Source organism: Cydia pomonella, chromosome 6, assembly GCF_033807575.1.
Source record: "Cydia pomonella isolate Wapato2018A chromosome 6, ilCydPomo1, whole genome shotgun sequence".
NCBI lineage: Eukaryota > Metazoa > Arthropoda > Insecta > Lepidoptera > Tortricidae > Cydia > Cydia pomonella.
In genome coordinates this window covers 24,306,578-24,327,699 of record NC_084708.1, presented here as the reverse complement: position 1 = coordinate 24,327,699, position 21,122 = coordinate 24,306,578, and the positions used below count along the sequence as shown (strand labels likewise).

Sequence of the window (21,122 nt, the reverse complement as noted above, 5' to 3'; positions counted from 1 at the left end):
ACAAGATCGGATGATTGGACGCATTCGTCCGGAAATAATTGCCAAAGTTAAGGTGCGATTCCGAACGACGCGTCTTTTGCGCAGCGCTGGTTCAGCGACCTACACTGAAGGGGGTAAACGAAAGTGTGGTTTTTAAATACTTTTGTTAATATTTAAAATTATAAAAAAAAAAATTGTGTATATATTCTTTTTTACGAGTCATAAAATACCAGTAAAAGATGAAGCCAGAAGAACAGTATCACCATGACAGACACCAATAACTATTTCTATTTATGCATGGTAATGACTTCATTTATTCTCATTTATTTAAAAGCCGCATCCCTACCGTTCATCAGGCGTTGGTGTGCGGTAGACACCATTCGCAACGTATCATAATCAATATAATCATCATCATCAGCCTGTTGTCAGTCCACTTCTGGACCTCTCCCATGGCACAACACTGAGCTCGATCCTCTGCTTTGCCCTTTCAATCACGCTTACTGCCTTCCGGATATCATCACTCCACCTAGTTACAGTAACATTATATACAAATTATACTATATTTCCATCCAAAGTGACGTTACCTTAGTTACGCCGCTCTGTTCAGAATAGCACCTTAACAAAGCACTGCATTATATCAACAATGAGAACAATTTTTGACGGCCTTGTTAGTTCACCATTCTTTTTGCCGTTTTTGCCAAGTTTATTCAAGTATTCAAACGATAGTATTCACAAACACTTTAAAGCGGCTGGAAAGTTTTTTGTAAACACAATGGATTTCTCGCTGTCCGTATAAGAATTTAAATGAAATTACTACTGGATTCCAGTGTGTATTCGTTGAAGAGAAAATTTACTGCGGATTGTGGATGTAAAATTCAAGTGCTCCAGTTTTAGAACGATTCAGCACGAAAAGAATAAATGTGTAAATCCTAAACCCGAGGACAGTAAATTGTTTGTTACTCAATTTTCTTTGCTTATTTTTGTTATGGATATATTTTACAGTCAACATTAATAGTAGCGGATGAAGTTCCCGTTCAAAAGTATCTGTTACAGTCTAATTGTTTAACACCGGCTTCCGACATGTCGGAAGGGAGGAGCCCAAGCGATATCTTACCGTACAAATCGTTTTGCGGGGGCAAACGTGCACATTCGCACTTCTCACTCACTGCGTACCAGTGCTGCTCGAAGATATACAAATCTAAGAGAAAGGTTGCTATTTTTGATTCTGTACATCATCATCTGTTTTGCGTGTACAGACACACATCTGCAAAAGTGCATACCCACTTTACGAATGGAATTCATTTATAAATAAATAAATATTATAGGACATTATCACACAAATTGACTAAGTCCCACAGTAAGCTCAATAAGGCTTGTGTTGAGGGTACTTAGACAACGATATATATAATATATAAATATTTATAAATACTTAAATAAATAGAAAACACCCATGACTCAGGAACAAATATCCATGCTCATCACACGAATAAATGCCCTTACCAGGATTTGAACCCGGGACCATCAGCTTCGTAGGCAGGGTCACTACCCACTAGGCCAGACCGGTCGTCAATATTTATGTATAAAGTAGCTTTTTTGCAGCTCGCTGGACCATCTTCTACACTGTTAACTGACCAATACTCGTACGTAACCCTTATTCAAAAGATTCAAGGCATACAAGGTCCACCAATGTTCAAAAAGAGTTTTGCTGTAAGAATCTGGTGTTTTCCTTTCTTTGTCAGCCCTTAGCGGACTTTGTGTTACACTGGGTTTCACTGGGGTCAAGGTATTTTGCGTCCTTTGAAGCAAAATTAGTCAGTCGCTATGGAGATCCTTGGGAGTATTTGTGCAGCAGAGTTTTGGCTGATATGACGTAAATTCAAAATGCGTGAAATCTAAACTATCAAAGATTTTACGTGATTTATTTTTGTCGTGGTGTACAGTGATTTTCAAATTATTGTAAATGGATTACTTTACTCATGTATTTATTTATCAAAACTTTATTGCACAAAATATATACAACAATGGCGGATACATGGGACTATTATTAAGTTGAATCATTTCTCGACACGTCTTGCAGTCCGTAGTTCAGTCGAAGATCCTCAAAAACGTATCGAAATATGTTTATACGCTAGCATTTATCGTACTTAATTTAATAAGAGGTAAGTAACCTCGAACATATTATAGTACATTACGATACAAGTGCGAAAAATAGGAAATTCGAAACGAGTGGCGATAAATTAAAACACGACCGAAGGGAGTGTTTTAAATCGACACGAGTTGCGAATTACCTATTCGCACATGTATCGTACAACGTTTTACAGTACATATGGCCCTTTAAATGTTCGACACAGTAACGTAATATGCTACTTCTCGCACTAGTGCTATAAAGTAGCCCCATATGTACTGTAAATTATTTTTACACTTTATAGCACTAGTGCGAGAAGTAGCATATTACGTTACTGTGTCGAACATTTAAAGGGCCATATGTACTGTAAAACGTTGTACGATACATGTGCGAATAGGTGATTCGTCGAAGTCGATTTCCTATTTTTCGCACTTGTATCGTAATGTACTATATTATGTTCTAGTCTCACGGGAGTTTTACAGTGAGAATTTCCTTTTGGTTTTGCTGTTGCGCCCTTAGGAGAAAGTACTAAAATAAAAAAATAAAATTGTTTATTTCCGACCATAATCCATAGAAATTGGTTAGTAGCTTCTCAAAAATCTACCGTTAGTTTAATGAATAAATATATATCTACAGGAAACTTAACCTAGTAGGTATTGGGAGGCTAGTAGGTACTGTCGAATTCGCCGGTCGTAGTACAGCAAAGAGGACTTTGTCCAGCAGAATTTCATCTGATAATACGCGAAGCCTAAGGGCAAGGAGAATTCTTTACATGACTGAATTTATGCGATTTGTTTTTATAACGAGGTTTTTCTTGTACGTAGTACGCAGTGCTTGGTCAGGCTTCACGGGTCAAGGCATTTCGTTTAACCGGTTCCTAAGAATAGTCTATCAGAATTCCCAATCGTTATTGATCCTTATGGGGCGCTTTCTTGTAACTGAATATTAATGTTTGCTGATTTTATGTCAATTCAAAAGGCGTGCACAACTACATCGCCAGTTTTTCGCGTTTTCGCAGCTGAATCTAATCGAATTCGCCTGTCGCTGCAGAAATTCGTTATAGCATCGTATACCCAGGCCAATTAATGCGCTTTTGAATTATGAATGAAATATATTCATATTTCATGTGTACTTGTACCCCGAGACCGAGAGCAGTTTCGGTTCATGCACGTATAGAAAAGGTGCGTGCATTTTATTATTACCGAACTTTCGCGATTTACTTTTAACCCGTATGTAACGGGATTTTCCTTGTCGGCCTTCACAGTCCTAAGCCTTGGACTTCACAGTGCTTCCCCGGTTCAAGGTTTTCGTTTTGCAACCTTCTGAGAGAAGTCTAGTCGAAATATCACAGATTTTCGAAACTTACTTACCGCCGAACAGGTTCTTCAGAGGAGTTCTAACTGAAGTTAATATTGTGTGTATCGAAAAGGCGAGTACGTACAAGTATAGGTATTTTATTTTCGCTATTTATTTTACCCGGGGAGTTTTCCTCGTCGGACTTCACCCGTCGCTTATATGTTATGTAAATTCCAGTTCCAATAAAAACCGGCCAAGAGCATGTCGGGCCATGCTCAGAGTAGGGTTCCGTAGTTACTCTTCCATCACAATAAGCTAAACTGGAGCTTAAAGTATGGTAGATTGTTAACCAAGGGATGAACTGTGGGTGTACATCTTTTTACTATGAAGGGGTAACTTTTTGCGATAACTCAAAAACAGCTAAACTGATCATATCCGCTATAGTTTTCATTTAATGTCTTTCTTAAGCTCTACTTCTAAGATTTTTTTCATATTTTTTGGACCTATGGTTCAAAAGTTAGAGGGGGGGGACACATTTTATTTTTCTTTCGGAGCAATTATCTCCGAATATATTCACTTTATCAAGAAATGTTTATTGAAGACCCCTATTAGTTTTGAAAGACCTTTCCAACGATATCCCACACTATAGGGTTGAAGCAAAAAAAATGTTCACCCCCACTTTACGTGTAGGGGTACCCTAAAAAAAAATATTTTTTTAGATTTTATTGTACGACTTTGTCGGCTTTATTGATTTATATATCCATGCCAAATTTCAGCTTTCTAGCACTAACGACCACGGAGCAAAGCCTCGGACAGACAGACAGACAGACGGACATGGCGAAACTATAAGGGTTCCTAGTTGACTACGGAACCCTAAAAAGGCTACAAATACAAAATAATCACAGTTTTCGCTACTTTCACTGTGGAATCTTAGTCGAATTCACAAGCCGAACCTTTGGTTTATATTTTGTGTATCGAACAGGAAAGTAAGTATACATATATTTTGATTTACTTTTATCCGGATGTAGAGTTTTCCTTGTCGGCTTACAGTCCTTGGTGGAGCTTCACCGGGTCAAGGTGTTCCGTTTCGCGGCCTTCGGAGCGCAGTCTAGCCGACTTTGTTCATAACGTTCATACATATTTATTGACGAGTATATTAAAAATGCAGTTTGTTATAAAATTGGTTCTCTGAATCATTGCCGAAAATTATTTTGCATTGCATTTGCATAATTTCATTTTGCCGAATGATGAAGTACGAGTAGCAACTCAACTTAATAATTCGTGTTACTGGATAAATTTCTAGAAAAATCATATACAACAAAACCTGCCCCATATACATATCTGCTTATTCATAATAAATAAATAAAATAAATATTATACGACATTATTACACAAATTGACTAAGTCCCACAGTAAGCTCAATAAAGCTTGTGTTGAGGGTACAAATATTAATAAATACTTAAATACATAGAAAACACCCATGACTCAGGAACAAATATCCACGCTCATCACACGAATAAATGCCCTTACCAGGATTTGAACCCGGGACCATCAGCTTCCCTAATACAATAACAATAATAATTACAATAATTTCCCTTCACTGCTAATTATTGGCTATTGATTATGGCAGACTGAATCAGACGGGATAATTACTAATTACGTTGATCAATTACAAGCCAACGAGGCGCGAACTGCATCGAACAATTATAATAAGTAAATACTATGTTATCATTAACTTGGTACTGATTTCATTGGTTGAACGAGCAGGGTCGAAAAAGAATTGTGGGACGAAAAGGATTATAGGACGAACGAACGCAATAAGAATATGACACATGTTGAATATTGTACATATTGTTTTATGGTTCCATACCCAAAGGGTAAAACGGGACCCTATTACTAAGACTCCGCTCTCCGTCCGTCCGTCCGCCCGTCTGTCTGTCTGTCTGTCTGTCTGTGTCTCTGTGTCTGTCCGTATGTCCGTCTGTCTGTCTGTCCGTCTGTCATCAGGCTGTATCTCATGAACCATGGTAGTTAGTTGAAACTTTCACACATGATGTTTTTCTGTTGCCGCTATAACAACAGATACTAAAAAACAGAATAAAATAAATATTTAAGGGGGCTCCCATATAACAGACATGATTTCTTTGCCGTTTTTATAGATAATTGTAAGGAATCCTTCGTGCGCAAGTCCGACTCGCACTTGGCCGGTTTTTATTTATGATATAGTAGGTAAGCGATTGACTTACAACACCAGAGGGGTTGTAAGTACGTTGCCGGCTTTAAGATGGGAGTACGCTCTTTTCTTGAAGGTCTTATCGGTCCGGGAATACCTCAGGGGATAGTTCATTAAGTATATACATAGTTTAGATTTGCGATGCGGGAAGATTCTGATTCTACTACATAGTTAAATGTCTTACGGCCCGATTCGTAGAATGAAATACAATAACGATAAGTTCTGGTTTAGATAAGTTCTCATTTAGATATCGTTTGTATGTCAATATAATTGACAGAAGCAGCTCGATTCGGGCAACCAATGTCACTTTGACGTTCGAAATATCGTAGATCTTATTGGGATCACAGCGGAATCGAACTAAACGTCAATTTTGACATGTCGTTTAGTTATCGATCTTTTAAAGATCTTTCCAAGATCTTAAACGTGTCTTAATCATTTTTCGAATAGGGCCGTTAGTTAATGTCTTAGGTAAATACCTAACAAAAAAATAAAATAAAATAGTAAATAGTAGTAATAGTAGTAAATAGTATAGTAAAATTACTAACCGAATTTGTGACGCATTGTTGGCGCATACGAGCGTAGCAGCGTATTTGTACAGGCGCGATGTGAATAGCAGCGTAAGCGCCAGCCGCCATAAGGTACCTTTACCCGTGGAACGCCACATTTATGAGTAAGTTTTGTGACGGTCGGATTTTTTTAGAATTATAACTAACCCATTTGCAATAGGTTTTTACGTAAACGTAGGTTTATCTCGCCACGAGCCTCCGACCTTCCACGCTTATACATTGACCGACAAATATTATCTATTGTGATGCGAGGCTCAAGGACAACATCGGGCGATAGTGAGTAACGCTGTTTCACTGAGTGCGAAATCAGAGGGCCTACCGCGAACCACGTTCGACGTGTTACCTCTCTGTCGCACTTGTAAATTCGTACGTTAGTGTGACAGGGAGGCAACACGTCGAACGTGATTCGCGGTAGGCCCTCAGTAGTAGTCCACACGGACGTGAGAATACGTAAGTCCGTAACGTGGAAATAAAAGCGAGGACAAGGGCAATGCACAAGTATGAGGATGTTGACAGTATTTCAAATAAATTAGAATAAGAAACCATTTATTGCCACACAAAATACAATGTTTAAGTTAAAAAAAAAATAGGCTTGCGCGGCAAAAGGAACGGACTCAGCATACGCTGCGTCAGCCATTTCATTACAAATTGACTGCGCAGCGCTGATTTTCAGTCCGTCCCCTTCACTGAACCACATTGATATGACATATAATTAATTCACCATGCATGAATAAACTAAAAAAAAAAAGCTAAACACCAGAACATTAATAGAGTAGACAGCAGTTATTTTTATACACAATTTCTATTTTATAAATCGTACAGAACTTCTAGTGTAAATTTATTCGATATTGAAACGTGACGTATGCGTTTGCGTTTAGTCTCATTTTGTATAGGATTTAGAAACAGCGCGCAAAGTGGGACGTTTTAGAAACTCAAAATCCCATACAAAATGAGTTAACGCAAACGCGAACGTTACGTTTCGATATCGAATAAATGTACACTAGGGGTACAACTATAAAGAGTAGGTAACTTGAAACGGACGTCATTTCCATAGTGGATAACCATTTGCTCAGTCCGAAAATAGCAACCGATTTGAGTAATAGTATATAGGGTATAATTACAAATTATTAAATGTGGCTAAAATTACAACTTTTGTGGGCCCAAATGTGTTTGAGTTTTTAACATAGACAATTACAGCATATATAGCACTTGGGATGAAAACAGCATAGGCGGATATAAAGACGCCGTGTAAAAAAAAAAAAAACAATCTTTTTTCGTCTCTATATAACTAAGCTACATTCTAATTGATTAAATAATACTCTGGCGACACTAACGAATATTTTTTTTCCAAATAACAAATTAGCTGGTAGTTTTATTGGTTGCAAGCAATTTCAGAGGCTAGACGTTTCGTCTAGACTTCAGTAATGTAATATAATAGGTAAGCGCGGATTTCTTCGAAGTATTATGAAAAATAATGAAATATTAAATTGTTTGCCAACTCAGTTACCAACAATTTCAATAGAAAAATGGCAAATTGTTTACTTATTATTTTGACTAAATAAAATAACGTTACAATACTTCTTGAAATCAATTTTAGTACAAATTAAAACAAGAAATATTACTTTGCTAATCCGCGAGAAAATAACGTGTTAGTCAATCAGTGCTAACCCGTTATACTTACTTGCGTATTTTTACATGCAATTAATGTTCCCACCCTCCCACCGCAAAAATAAATACGCAAATAAATATAACAACCCACCACCAAAAGTACAAAACTCGACACGTGTTTCGCCTCTCTACGAGGCATCCTCAGGAGATGCTGGAGATGTTGACGGTCTGACACCCGACAACTGAGTCAGTTCTCGGTTGGTCGATTCTATTAATTAATTTTAGTACAGTCGAGGAAATTGATTCTTTAGCAGGGTGTGGTTCACTTTACACTGAAAAGCTCATAGTATAAGTATGTACAACCAAATTTACTTGAACCGCAAATTGCTAAAGAATCAATTTCCTTGACCGTACCTAAAACGATTAAACTATACTTTGTAATAACTTAATTACTTTGTACTTCTTTTCTTGTCTTAATTGAATCAAACGAGAAATAGTATGAGGGACCGTTTTGATGTCGCTACATCGCTATTAATGTTTCGTAAATAACCGAAAAGAATTGTTCGAAAACATACATTTTTACGTAACAAAATCTACACTTCACAGTCACACCCTTTCCATTTCCTTCACATATCTTTACATATTCAAAACCAGATCCTAAACAAACTCGGAACTCGAGAGGCATCGATATCGATTCGATCTTCGTGTCGTTACATTTCCATTCCTTGACACGAATACTCCGTCTACGACTTATGCGATCCCCAAGACGTGTTTTCCTGGAAACAGGACCAATGCTAGACCGAGAGCTAGTCCTAAAAAAAAGTACTATTCGAGAGCAACGAAACCCCTCTAGTTATTAACTGTACTCTTAGAGCCGTTCCCCACTGTCAACTAGTCGCCGGCGACATGGTCTCTCGGCGACCAAAACAAAGGCAACTAGGGCCTAGCGACCAGGCCAGGAGACCAAGCCGAGCGTAATGTTTTTTCTTATATAAAATTATGCAGAATAGACGTAGAAGAAGCTGCAATAGTGGTGCTACTAATTATAAAGAGAAAAAAAGAAAAGTAATCCAAGACAGTATTGGGTACATCTTTTGTTGCAAGAACGAAGAACAAAAGGAATATTTAAAATATTAAGACATATGAAGACATTAGAACGAACCCTCGTAACGATCCGGGCTAGGCAGGGAAGGAGTTTTAAAATCAATCGAAAATAACTATAACCTATTTCGTCATTCGCACTTTAACGACGAATCTCTACGACACAAACTCCGGTAAACATTCACAGTCAAACATACGGTTAGATTTTTAAGAGAAACATTGAGGCAAGAGAAAAACTTGTAGGGAATCCTACTTTTTCTCTAGCCCCGAGCAAAATCTCTTACCCCAGTTACCCCAGAATCCCTACATGACCTTAAAGACTGCTAAAATCATAAACTTCCTAAAGCCTGGAGTTCTGTAGTTTGTAATCCTACGGTTGACTTTACAGCCTATGACTAAACAACAGCCAAACTCTCTAGTCTAAATAAGAATAAAATAGCAAACTAACTAGAGTTCGTCTAAGTTAACTTTGCCCCTATTTTAATAGAACAAAGTGAGGAGGTGTCATGATAAACGTCATATTTTCATAGAAAATTTTCATTAGTAATGAAAATCGACACACTTCGTCATTGCAAATGCCATCAGTGTTAGCTTGGTCTGACTCTAGAGAGGCTTACTTGCTCTTGAACTTGTATACCTTTTTTTGAGACTGGCTCTTAGTCTACATACAGAAACACGACGGGATTAGACCGGGCGAAAATCACAAAAGTTGCTGGGACCGACGCATATTGAATTTCTTTGTTAGCTTCAGTAAATATTATTGAATGAGAAAAGTTTTACGAGTATCATATTGTATTGTCACACATTAATACCCAAATTTACGCTACAGTAGTGTCTCGATGGAATCGATTTGTAGGATTAAGACCTAAGCCTATTTTTTACCTCCATATAGTTTAAAGATTTGCGAGTAAAATAAAATAGTATCTACATTATTTTCATTGAGTTATTCAATACAATAATATTGTATTAGAGTAAAGCATTTATGTTCTCTTTTACTTCACCAATTCCTGAACGTCCTCTTAATTTTATTTGAATGTTTCCATTTTTAATCTAAAATTAATAAACACTTAACTGCCGAACGGGCATTCAACGCAAATCTGACAATCAATAATTGCAAACGTTTTATCGCAAAATTTACTTCCTGACTTGATTTACCAGTCAGTGTCAAAAGTGACATTTCTTCAACCAAAAACGTCACATTTGACGTTGGAAGCGATTATGATAGACCAGACTGTGCAAGTGTTATTTTAAACGCCAAACTTCTAGAAAATTATGACGTTTAACACTTACACAGTCTGGCCTATCAAAATAGCTGCCAACTTAGCATGGTCTAGGTCCACTCGTTTTCGAACGTCCCCCTAACTTAACTTTTTAAATACATCAGTGACCCAGCACGTGCAGCAAACAGCCGCCACATTCGTCAGCCAAACACCTGAATCCTACATCAGGTGATTGCCACTGGCATTGACCAATGGCGGGAGGGGAGCCATCTTGTTTTATTTATGAATAGCGTGTTTACGTGGAACGGAATGTTTACGTTACGATAGATAGGGGTGCGTTGACGTGTTTGATTTTCGAATGTTTTGATTAGTTTCTTTAACGGTTTTTTAATGTTGTTTGTATAATTATGGGTAGCTTGTACTCGTAAGTTTCCAACGCGGACTTAACCTTGAAACTTCATTATGAAACTTTTAAAGTAATATTGAAAAGTAAATTTTCAATATTTCCTCGATATAGATCGTGTCATTAGGCGGGTCCATACAGAGCGAGCGAGCGAGCACGTACGTGCGAGGCAATTTCCTCACGCTCAAACCGGCCAGTGTAGACGTGTCTTGGCCGAGGCGGCGCGTGCGTTTTCCTCGCCCGAGCGCGCCGCATTGGCCGAGGCACGTCTACACTGGCCGGTTTGTGTGTGAGGAAATTGAATTGCCTCGCGCGTATGCTCGGTCTGTGTGGACCCGGCCATGTAATTAAAGGTTCTATTTGACTAAACTGCGCGTCATCGTGGATGACACGAAGTTTAAAACTTGTAATCGTAGAAGTCGACCATGTCTATAATAGTTCGTTTTTTTAGCATTACAAATATTTTTTTAACTATGAATTGTTTCAGAATTACATATATTCATCCTACTTTTGAGTAAAGTTGAATGTTGAGCTGCTTAATAGTGTATAAAATAAACTCATCCCCCATTACATTGACATTCTGCTCTCGTAGCGGACAATACAAAATGCATTTGCTAAGTAATTCAATGCGTATAAATAATGTACCATCGTCCTGTTGATTGACGTTTCATGAACCTTATTACAAAGACATAAGGTCCACTGAGTTGTACTATCTTCAAACCCAACTGACGACTGGGGTGGCGCATGCATAGTCGAAGCAAGAGTGAAAGAGATGGGTATATGACCTTGGTTGTCATTTTGCGAATAATAAGAGGTTAGAGGTACTAAAATAGGTAGGTATTTTTTACTGTACATTATTTACAATTACAATATACATAATGGATATATACAGAGGATTACTATAACTAGCTTATATCTAAAATAGGCCCTTGAGCCATTGTACCAAGGATGGTAGCGGCATTTCCTCGTTGTATAGCAATACTGATATATTGTGCGAGGAAGCCGCCAGCTCTTCGGTCACCAGTTATGTCAACCAGACGTTTCGCGATTTCTGCAAAAAACTTGGCGAACTTATCCCCTTAAGGGATCTCTTCCAACTAACCTTTGGATGTTACGTAATTTTTTTTTAATACTACGTCGATGGCAAACAAGCATACGGCCCGCCTGATGGTAAGCAATTAGCGTAGCCTACGGACGCCTACAACTCCAGAGGTGTCACATGCGCGTTGCCGACCCTATACTCTGTATCTTTAGGTAGGTATTTGAATAAAAGTAAACAAACAATTTGTACAATTTCGGGTAGTTATAAGATTTATTGGTTAACGGTTAACCAACCAAATAGAAAACCGCCTGGATCTGTCACTGAACGACCTGAACTTTAACCTACATTATTTGATCATGTAATGTTTTCATCTACCCTCAACTGGCTTATGGAATCATTTGAGGGTAGATTTTGTTTACTTTTATTTAAGTACCTAAAGATTCAGAGTATAACACCCCGCACCCTCGTTGAGCTCTGGCAACTTTACTCACCATACTTATGATTTTTTTAATATAAAAGATCGTTATCCAATCACCTGCAACACAAGCCTCATTTTATTAAAAGATCAATCCTACTCATAATGAGTAAATTTTAATTATATCTCAGGTGCTTAGATTATTGTAATCCTACGCAATATTAACGCGAAGCTGTGTCTAAAGATAAACAAAAGTAAACAAACCTTTTTATCTATAAATAACCAAGCCCGAAACGAACACAACTAGTAAACATAAACAAGCACTATCTGTTTACAAAGGAACAAGGAATAGATTATTCTAGCTGATTCATACACTTTGAGTCATACATTGCTCACACAACGCCCTCATTGTACCTTCGTAATTACGATTAGTGGGAAATATCTTGATTAACAATACATTCTTAGTAACATTTCCGCGAAATCTTGAAAATGTAGCACAATTATTCCGGAAAACTCCAATTAAAGAACATACAAGCAAATTCGAACGTGCATTATACACCGAAACTTCTAACGTAATCAAACAATATAAAATCTTTATCTGACAAGAAAGTAAGATCGTCGATACATCCTACGAAGACATCTGACGCCAGCGACTACATGATTTCAACTAATGAGATTCCACTTATAAAACGATTACGCCTAAGAGGCTGTCAATGTTCAATTCAAATTCGAACGTGCATTTATACACCGTGTTTTTATTGAATTTCGTTAACTTCGGGGTATTGGTAAGTACGTTTAAGGAAACTACATGACATAGGTACTACTTTCCAAAAAAATATTTTTTTATATATTTTTAACATTTTTTTTGTTATAAAATGTAATTAAATGTTGCATGTAGCGTTGTTGTTGCACGGGCATTACATTTATCTGTAACATGTCAATGTCATTTCGAACATCGATTGTCCGAAATAGTACTTACGTTTAGTAGAAAATGTATTAACCCGTACTAAACACTAATCAATATGTGAACGGGTCCTACGGTAAGTGTACACACTCGTAAGAGCTTTATAAGATAAAAATAAAATATTGATTATCTCCGAAATGGAGTTAATTGGAATACCGGTGTATTTGAGAAAGTTACTTAATTTAAGCTCAGGAATGCACCCTTGAAATTAACGCAAATCAAAAAAAACACGGTGTATATTATTTTTTAACAAGCAGAAACGTCTGTGAACGATGCTATTAATTAAGCTTAGAATAAATGTAAAAGTGGAAAAATTACCGTCTTGGGTGAGACTTGAACTCACGGCCTCTGGATCGATACTCCAGCGCTCTGCCATCTGAGCCACCAAGACCTCATCCATAGGCAGCAAATTTTTCCACCATATTTGTCGAGGGGACCCTAGCGACATCTACCGTAAGAATGTTACAAGACAATAATTTTTCCACTTTTAAATTTGTGCCTTTATATAGTTCGTGCCATCCACGATGACGCGCTGATTTGTCAAATCTAACTTTTAATAACATGACATTACGAGTCAAAGCACTATTTCAGTACGAGTATTAAATGAATTGACCCTTCTATATATGAGACTAAGGCTATCAGTTAAACGGTAGGTCTTAGCTACGTAAATATAAGGGTCAATTCATAGCTGTCAAAATTGACTTCTTACCGGCCTAGGACTAAAGTGATATGACGACATATTGATACAAAAATACCATTGTACATATCGATGCGTTAGCGTAAGCGTAGGAGACGCGTAAGCGTATCGTAATACGCGCGTAGAACGAGAGCGCTACGAGCACGAACAACTTCACACGAAGTGTTTTTGTAGCGTAGCGTATCAGATTTCTGTCGTCATTACGACAGGCGCAGCGTAATGCACGCGTAAAAAAAAACTTCTAACGTAATCAAACAATATAAAATCTTTATCTGACAAGAAAGTAAGATCGTCGATACATCCCACGAAGACATCTGACGCCAGCGACTACATGATTTCAACTAATGAGGTTTCACTTATAAAACGATTACGCTTAAGAGGCTGTCAATACCACTGTCTATTTGTATCGGAGTAAATGAGATAGCACTGTCGCATGTCACTGGGCTTGGGCAAGGGAATAATAAGAAAATTATTTAAATAAATAAAGTGGATTATTAGTGTAATATTTTACTCGTTAGCGGTTTAGATATATATTTATTATTTTATTTAAACTTTATTGCACACATAAAGAAAAATGTACAAATGGCGAACTTAATGCCAAAAGGCATTCTCTACCAGTCAACCATTGGGTCAAACAGAGACATTTGTGTATGTTGGTGCAGGAAAAAATAATAACAACTAATAAGGAAAAAATTAAACGTGAAGTCAAATAATATCAAAAATATATAAATAGTTAAATACTACTACTTATATAATGTATAAAAGATAGACTAATACATATAATTATGTACATATACATGATGGTGAACCTTATTTAAGTTCTTCTGACAGAAGATGCTTGCGAAGTAGTTGTTTGAAAACGGGTTTGCTTGGGGCTTGTCGAATAAAGAGAGGGAGGTAATTCCAGAGACGGATTGCCTCAACGGCGAAAGAGTTAGACATAAAACCAGTACGGTGTGAAGGAATCGAGAGTTTGAGAGAACGGGAGGAACGGAGTTCACATCCTGGACGGGGGTTGATGAAAGTGAATTTACGTTTAAGATAACCAGGGGAGGAAGGCTCGAACAAAATGGAGAATAAAATACTCAGGATTCTAAGGGACCTACGACGACGGATGGAGAGCCAATTTAGCTGACGGCGATAAAAAGAAACATGGTCGTATTTGCGAAGTCCGAAAATGAAACGTATGCCATTATTCATAAGACGGTCTAGCTTATTGAGGTACTCCTGAGAGATATTAGTCGTGCACGCGTCCGCATAGTCAATAACTGGCAAAATTAGAGTCTGCACAAGTAATTTCTTAGTACCTACTGGGAGAAAATTCTTAAATTTATAGAGATAACGCAATGTTCCTGAAACTTTCCGACTTATTTCAGAGACTTGGTCATTCCAGGTAAGGCTAGAATCTAATACAAGGCCGAGATCTTTCACTTGTTTAGTAACTGGAATAACAGTGCCATCAAACAAAATCGGCGCGACAGAAACCGCACCAAGCTTTACTTGTTGATGATGGCTACCCAGAATAATAGCCTGACATTTTGCCGGATTGACACTGATGCCAAAGCTATTGGACCATTCAGCTATGTAAACTAGATCGTCATTGATGAGGGAAACAGCAGAATTTACGTTTTCCACAGAAGCATGGGCGTAAAGTTGCAAATCATCTGCATATAAATGGTAAGAGCTGCGGATTTTGGAGGTAATTTGGTCAATAAAGATTGAGAATAAAAGAGGAGAAAGGATCCCACCTTGTGGTACTCCCGTGTTCAGGTCACACCAAGCAGATAAGCATCCACTGGCTTTAACAGCCTGAACGCGGTCAGAAAGGTAAGACGCGAACCACTCAGTCGCTTTTGATGAGACCCTCAGATGTGTAAGAGTCGCAACAAGTAGGTCATGATCAACCGCATTAAAAGCGTTGGAGAAATCGATAAGCACCAACACCGTTACTCTGGAATTCTCCATGCCATTTCTGACATCTTCAACAACATTGAGAAGTGCGGTGGTGGTGCTGTGCCCTGATCTAAATCCCGATTGAAACGAAGAAAGCAGGTTGTTACCGTGTATAAATTTGGAAATCTGTTTATGAGCTGCTGCCTCAAGAATTTTCGAGAGAAAAGGAAGAATGGAGATGGGCCGAAAATGATGTAGAGAACTAGGGTTAGATAATTTAGGAAGTGGGATAACAAAGGCCTTACGCCAACATGAAGGAAAGACCCCAGTGAGCAACGAAGTATTTACAATATAGGTGACGATGGGCAATATGCTGTCGAGGATAAGGGTGATCATGACTCTACTCACATTGTCGTGTCCAACAGCTTTCGACCTAATTGACATGACTATCTTTCGGACCTCATCATCCGTAACTGGGGCAAAAGAAAAAGGATCAACATTGGGAGTAGGTAGAGACGCGATGTAACATAGGGTTTTAAACTTTATTATGGAATTAAGAACAGGAGTTTGAGAGAAATGCGAATTTAAGTGGTCAAGAGAAAAAGGAAGCGAGTCGATATCGGCCTTGGTTTTACCAATCCCGAGTGATCGGAGAAATTTCCACGTGTCCGCGGGAGAAGATGTCGTGATGTTGTCGTGTATGTAACGTCGTTTCGCTGCTCTTACCATTTGGTTGCAGCGATTTCTGGCTACTTTAAAAAGCCGCCAGTTATCCTCGCACCGATCTCGCTTGTAAGCACGGAAAGCCCTGTCTCTCTTCATCATCGCCATACGCACGCCTTTTGAAATCCATGGCGCTGGTGGCCTCTTTAGCCGAACTGGTCGAACCGGAGCATGAGCATCAAACAGCTTCAGAAGGACAGAATTGAAATGAGAGATTTTATCATCAACTGTTGGTGCCTGCAGCGTGCCCGTCCAATCGGCTCTAGTGGCATCTTCCTTTAATTTATTTACATCAATGCGCGCAAAGCCACGTAAGTGAACGACTATTGGTTCCGGTTTAGGGGGCTTAATTTTGTATGACACATAAATCAGGTCATGTCGCGAAAAGCCAGGCGCAGACAATTGTCCGGCTTTCAAAACGTGCTGAGGCGACGATGTAAGGATCACGTCTAACCAGGTGTCTGAGGAGTCGTTATTGTGGTGCGTCGCGTCTAAAGGCAATAAGTGAAAGTCAGATGAAACAATAACGGATCTCAGCTTGCGCGATCTGGAATTATCTCTCAGCAGGTCTGTATTAAAATCTCCCATAACTAAATGATGGGTGCATTCAGTACCAATATCCGACAGAAGCACCTCGAGAGATGAAAAATAATCAATTGTTGGTGGGCAGTATACAGTACCTAACATAATGCGTACGCCAAGAAGCTTCACCTCAACAACTAAATGTTCCATGGAGCCGGAATATTGTGAAGGAGAAGAATCGACAATTTTATAGGGAATGTCAGCTCGAAGATACATAGCTACACCTCCGCCGCCTTTGCCTGTGCGATCGTTGCGTAATAGGACGAAACCAGGGAGGCTACAAGAAGTTGAAGGTATGCTAGGTTTTAGCCAACTTTCACTGATAAGAATAGCATGTACATTGCACGAGTAAAAAGAATCAAGAAAATCAGTGAAGTGGCTCAAGATACTCTGAGCGTTTATATGGCATACGTTGAAAACATTTTTATTACTATGAAACTCTCCTCTCAATGACGTACCAAGTGTAACAGGCTCACTCGGGTCGTCAAACGAGTGAAAAGAGCTAGACAAGCTGCAAGCAGAATAAAATGAATCGTCACATTCATCAGTAGACATAAAAATAAATAAATATAAATACTATACGCACTATATATAAATAATATAATCTCACCAGACCTAAACTATCACAGGCCTGTTTAACCCGCCGGTCAACTACAATACACAACACTAATAATTATTGTAGAAAACTTATCTATACATATATGTAAACTGCTCTGGAAGAATACATTACATTTGCCAAAGTAATAAGTTACTATAAGTGAAGTTAAGTAAGACACGTAAATTATAAGAAACGTTACAAAAACTGTGCAATAACTTCATATTATTTCCGAACGTACCCTGCATTTAGCGGCTGTCAAATGTCAAGTAGTACGAGTGCTGTCACTTAAATAAACAAAACGAATTACAATTTACAATACGCTGATTGTCGGTAGACTATAAAAGTGCAAAAAGAAATTAAAAGAAAAGGGTACACATATAACAACAAGAAAAAGTAATAAATTCATCACTACCGCATTAAATATGGGCTTATTTCAAATTTGTTTTGGCTCGCCTCGCACTACGAGTCATCGTGTCGCTGGAGTTCTTTGAAGCCTTATCATTATCAAGGCCAGTAGCCGTGCCACTGGTCGTTGCAGCTTGTTGTGGGACGGCAGGTGGGCACTCGCTGACCAGCTTACGCAGCTGCTCCGCCGTAACCACCCGACGCGTCTTACCGGCCGACACCTTGACGAAAATAGTACCTTCCAACGTCCAGACGCTACGCATGCCGTAATGCTTACGGGCTTCGAGAAATACGGCTTGACGATCACGTGTCAAGTACTCCGATACAACAACAGAGGATCCCTTAAGTGCAGTCTTCTTCCTCCAAATCGCATCTTTGACTGCTGGGTTGTTACAGCTAGGGAATGCTAACCGGTTAACCGGTTAACCGGTTACCCGGTAATTTGACCAATATTACAGTCGGTAAAATACCGGTAATTTCCAGCCGTAACCGGGAATTTACCGAACGTTGTATAGGCAAATAAAAATGTAAAAACCTGTTGAATTAGCCCATCTATGTCTTCGTACTTACAAAAAAAAAACAATTACTACGGTTTACGATTACGAAGAGACACTTAAAATACTTACTTTTCTGCATCTTATGATCTCGTCGGAGTAGGAACTATTTAGGAAGCAATGTTTTGTGACAAATGAGTGGTCGCTAATCCCTCGCCCTTTCCCTTCTCGCCACCCCTACCCGACCCGCCTTACTATGTTCAGTGTCCTTTGTTTTAGTCTGTAGTGTCCGACAAGTGTAGAATGCGAAAGAACATTTTCTACCGCTGGTTACTTGTGTTCAAGATATCGTTCACGAATGTCTAAGCAACGTTCTAATTAATCGCCTAGATATTTAACAAACGCAATTATTTTATATATAATTAACAGAATGATCTGATGATGACATGTTCCTGATTCCAACACCTATCTTAAGAGCCCGGTAACGATTTTAGAGCAAAAATTTTAAATTGATAGATTTAGTCGTTGGAATTGTACACCTTTTGTTACGTAATATCTAAATAACAAGTATTGGTTTCTATTAGCACGTTTTTTCATCTTGCCTTTTATAATGAGGTCGCAAGCGTGCGTCCCCGGTAATAGGTGACGAGAAGGGATAGTTTTTAAAAATTCATATAAATTATGGTAGTAAATTATACAAAATGATGTATAAGAACAGTTTCAGCAAATGTTGTAGATTGTTTAAGTATCAAAATTACGTTGAAATTAAGTCCATTTTCAGAGAAATTGTCACTTGTTTTGAAGTAATTTCTGGAGAAAATTGATTTCGTCTAACTTTCATTTACACTACTTCAAATTTATAGTAACAAAAATGTAGTTTATTAAAGTTGAAGTACAGGATATGTGTAATACAACATTACCATTTTTAGCAGTCCAAACTTAACGAAATTTACAAATAAGATCGACAAAATCACTGCTTTTCGCGCGTTTACCTAAACGTCCATCAGAAAAAAAAACATTTCTAATTACGTGAGTCTTTAAAAAAAAAAATATTATAATGAAAGATAACAAGACGTGCTAAAAGAAACCAGTACTTGTCATTTTTAATAGTTAACAAAAGGTGTACAATTTCATGCGCTTAATCTATCAATTTGACATTTTTGCGACTAAAATCGATAACGGCCTCTTAAAGTGCAATTTTAAAGTAACTAGTGTTAAAATGATATGAGACTAATCTTGCTGTTAAATTTTTTTTTCTTACTTTACTAGATTTTAATGAATGTTGATTTTTATGTCGGTTTTAGTTACTTTAATAACAATATTATATTGGTAGATGTGTAAATGCAAACTTGTATGACATTTAAATGACGACTGTCACTCTTTAGTTAGGTATAATTTTTGTTACCCTTTGATTACTGCGATTTTTAAAGAATTAAAAAAGTTTGATGTTGCTTATTTAATGTACAAGTTCATTTCGCTTTGAAATGATACATGTTTGATTTTTTATTTAATATGATTAGTAAATATATTTTGTTTAATGTTTATGGTTTATTTTCATTATTTTGTTTTGTCGATGTTTCTATAACGTGCTGTTGATTACTTTTAAAGGTTACTGACGAAAATAATGCAAAATCAATGTTATTTATTTCATAAACGTATAACCGGTAATTTACCGGTTAACCGGTTAGTGGGACCTCGCGTCGGTAAATTACCGGTAATGAAAAACGCCCGGTTATTGCATTCCCTAGTTACAGCGCACCAAAATAACGCGAGTACGCCCCGCGGTAGCAGCACCAAGCCTGTGGCACACGGAGAAGGATGACGACGAAGCCTCCGCAAGCTGCAGTCTGTCCTGACATATGGCGGAAATTGTCTCGGCCACATTTTCGCCCGAAACCTCCGGAACGCCCGCAAACAGCAGATATTTACGCCGGTGACGCATTTCAATGTGGTCGATGCTGTTGTTTAGTGCTGTGATTTGTGCATTGATAGCTGATACCATGCCTAGAGTCAGCTGCTTGAACTTTTGCAGCTCCGCACTTAAGGCTTCAATTGTATCACACTGCGGAGAGGCTGCCTGTAGGGCTGCTTCAAACTCTGCAAATCGTTTTGTCATCATGGCTTCCAGGGAACTTTGTGCAGTAGATATAGCCTCCAGCGAAGACATTTTTGATATAAAGACTTTGTAAGTCCAAAGTCCAGTAAAGTGATGTGCAGTGAGATTGCCGGCAGGTGCTAATGTTAACTTTTTATTGGGACATTGATGGAACTTGCCTACACTGTATGTATATATTTGTTAATTTTACACTATTATTTTAACAAATTACTTAAGAAATACTGTTTTAATTCTAATAAATATTTATTTATGTTTAAGATGACTTGTCACTTTAATGAGCACCTACCCTCTTTTTCAATAAATGTTTTGAAATTGTGATTTTAATTGCAGACCCATAAGTCAAAACAATAAAGACATAGAACCGTTTAATTGTGATTTTAAGACCAATCTTTGCAATTATTTTCTATCGAGCCGATTTCGTTCAATCATGTATCGAGTACGACCACGGTCTTTGAAATATAATTAATATTAACATATATTTTTCTTACTTTACTAAAACAAATAGTCTTTCTTAAAAAACTGTTTAAGTAACATCAATTTCAAGGACATTGGGTGTTGACAGCCCCTTAAGTGACGCCCAGAACACAACGCGTCCGTACTCGTAACGTTTTAACGATACGCTTAAGCGACACTTTCGCTTACGCTCCGTGTGCTGAGAGATA

At 38.0% G+C, this 21,122-nt stretch overlaps 2 protein-coding genes across 2 annotated transcripts in view; both read right to left on the bottom strand.

The window, feature by feature from the left end:
- LOC133519352 (kinesin-like protein KIF13B) overlaps positions 1-21,122 on the bottom strand; it is a 350,907-nt gene that overhangs the window by 273,276 nt on the left and 56,509 nt on the right. The gene's annotated exons all lie outside the window — the stretch shown is intronic.
- Positions 17,874-20,286, bottom strand: LOC133518571 (uncharacterized). The gene is made up of 2 exons (XM_061852233.1): positions 20,097-20,286; positions 17,874-18,229 (listed from the first exon to the last, which is right to left on the bottom strand). Exons 1-2 carry the CDS (start codon positions 20,284-20,286, stop codon positions 17,874-17,876), a joined length of 546 nt encoding a protein of 181 aa, XP_061708217.1.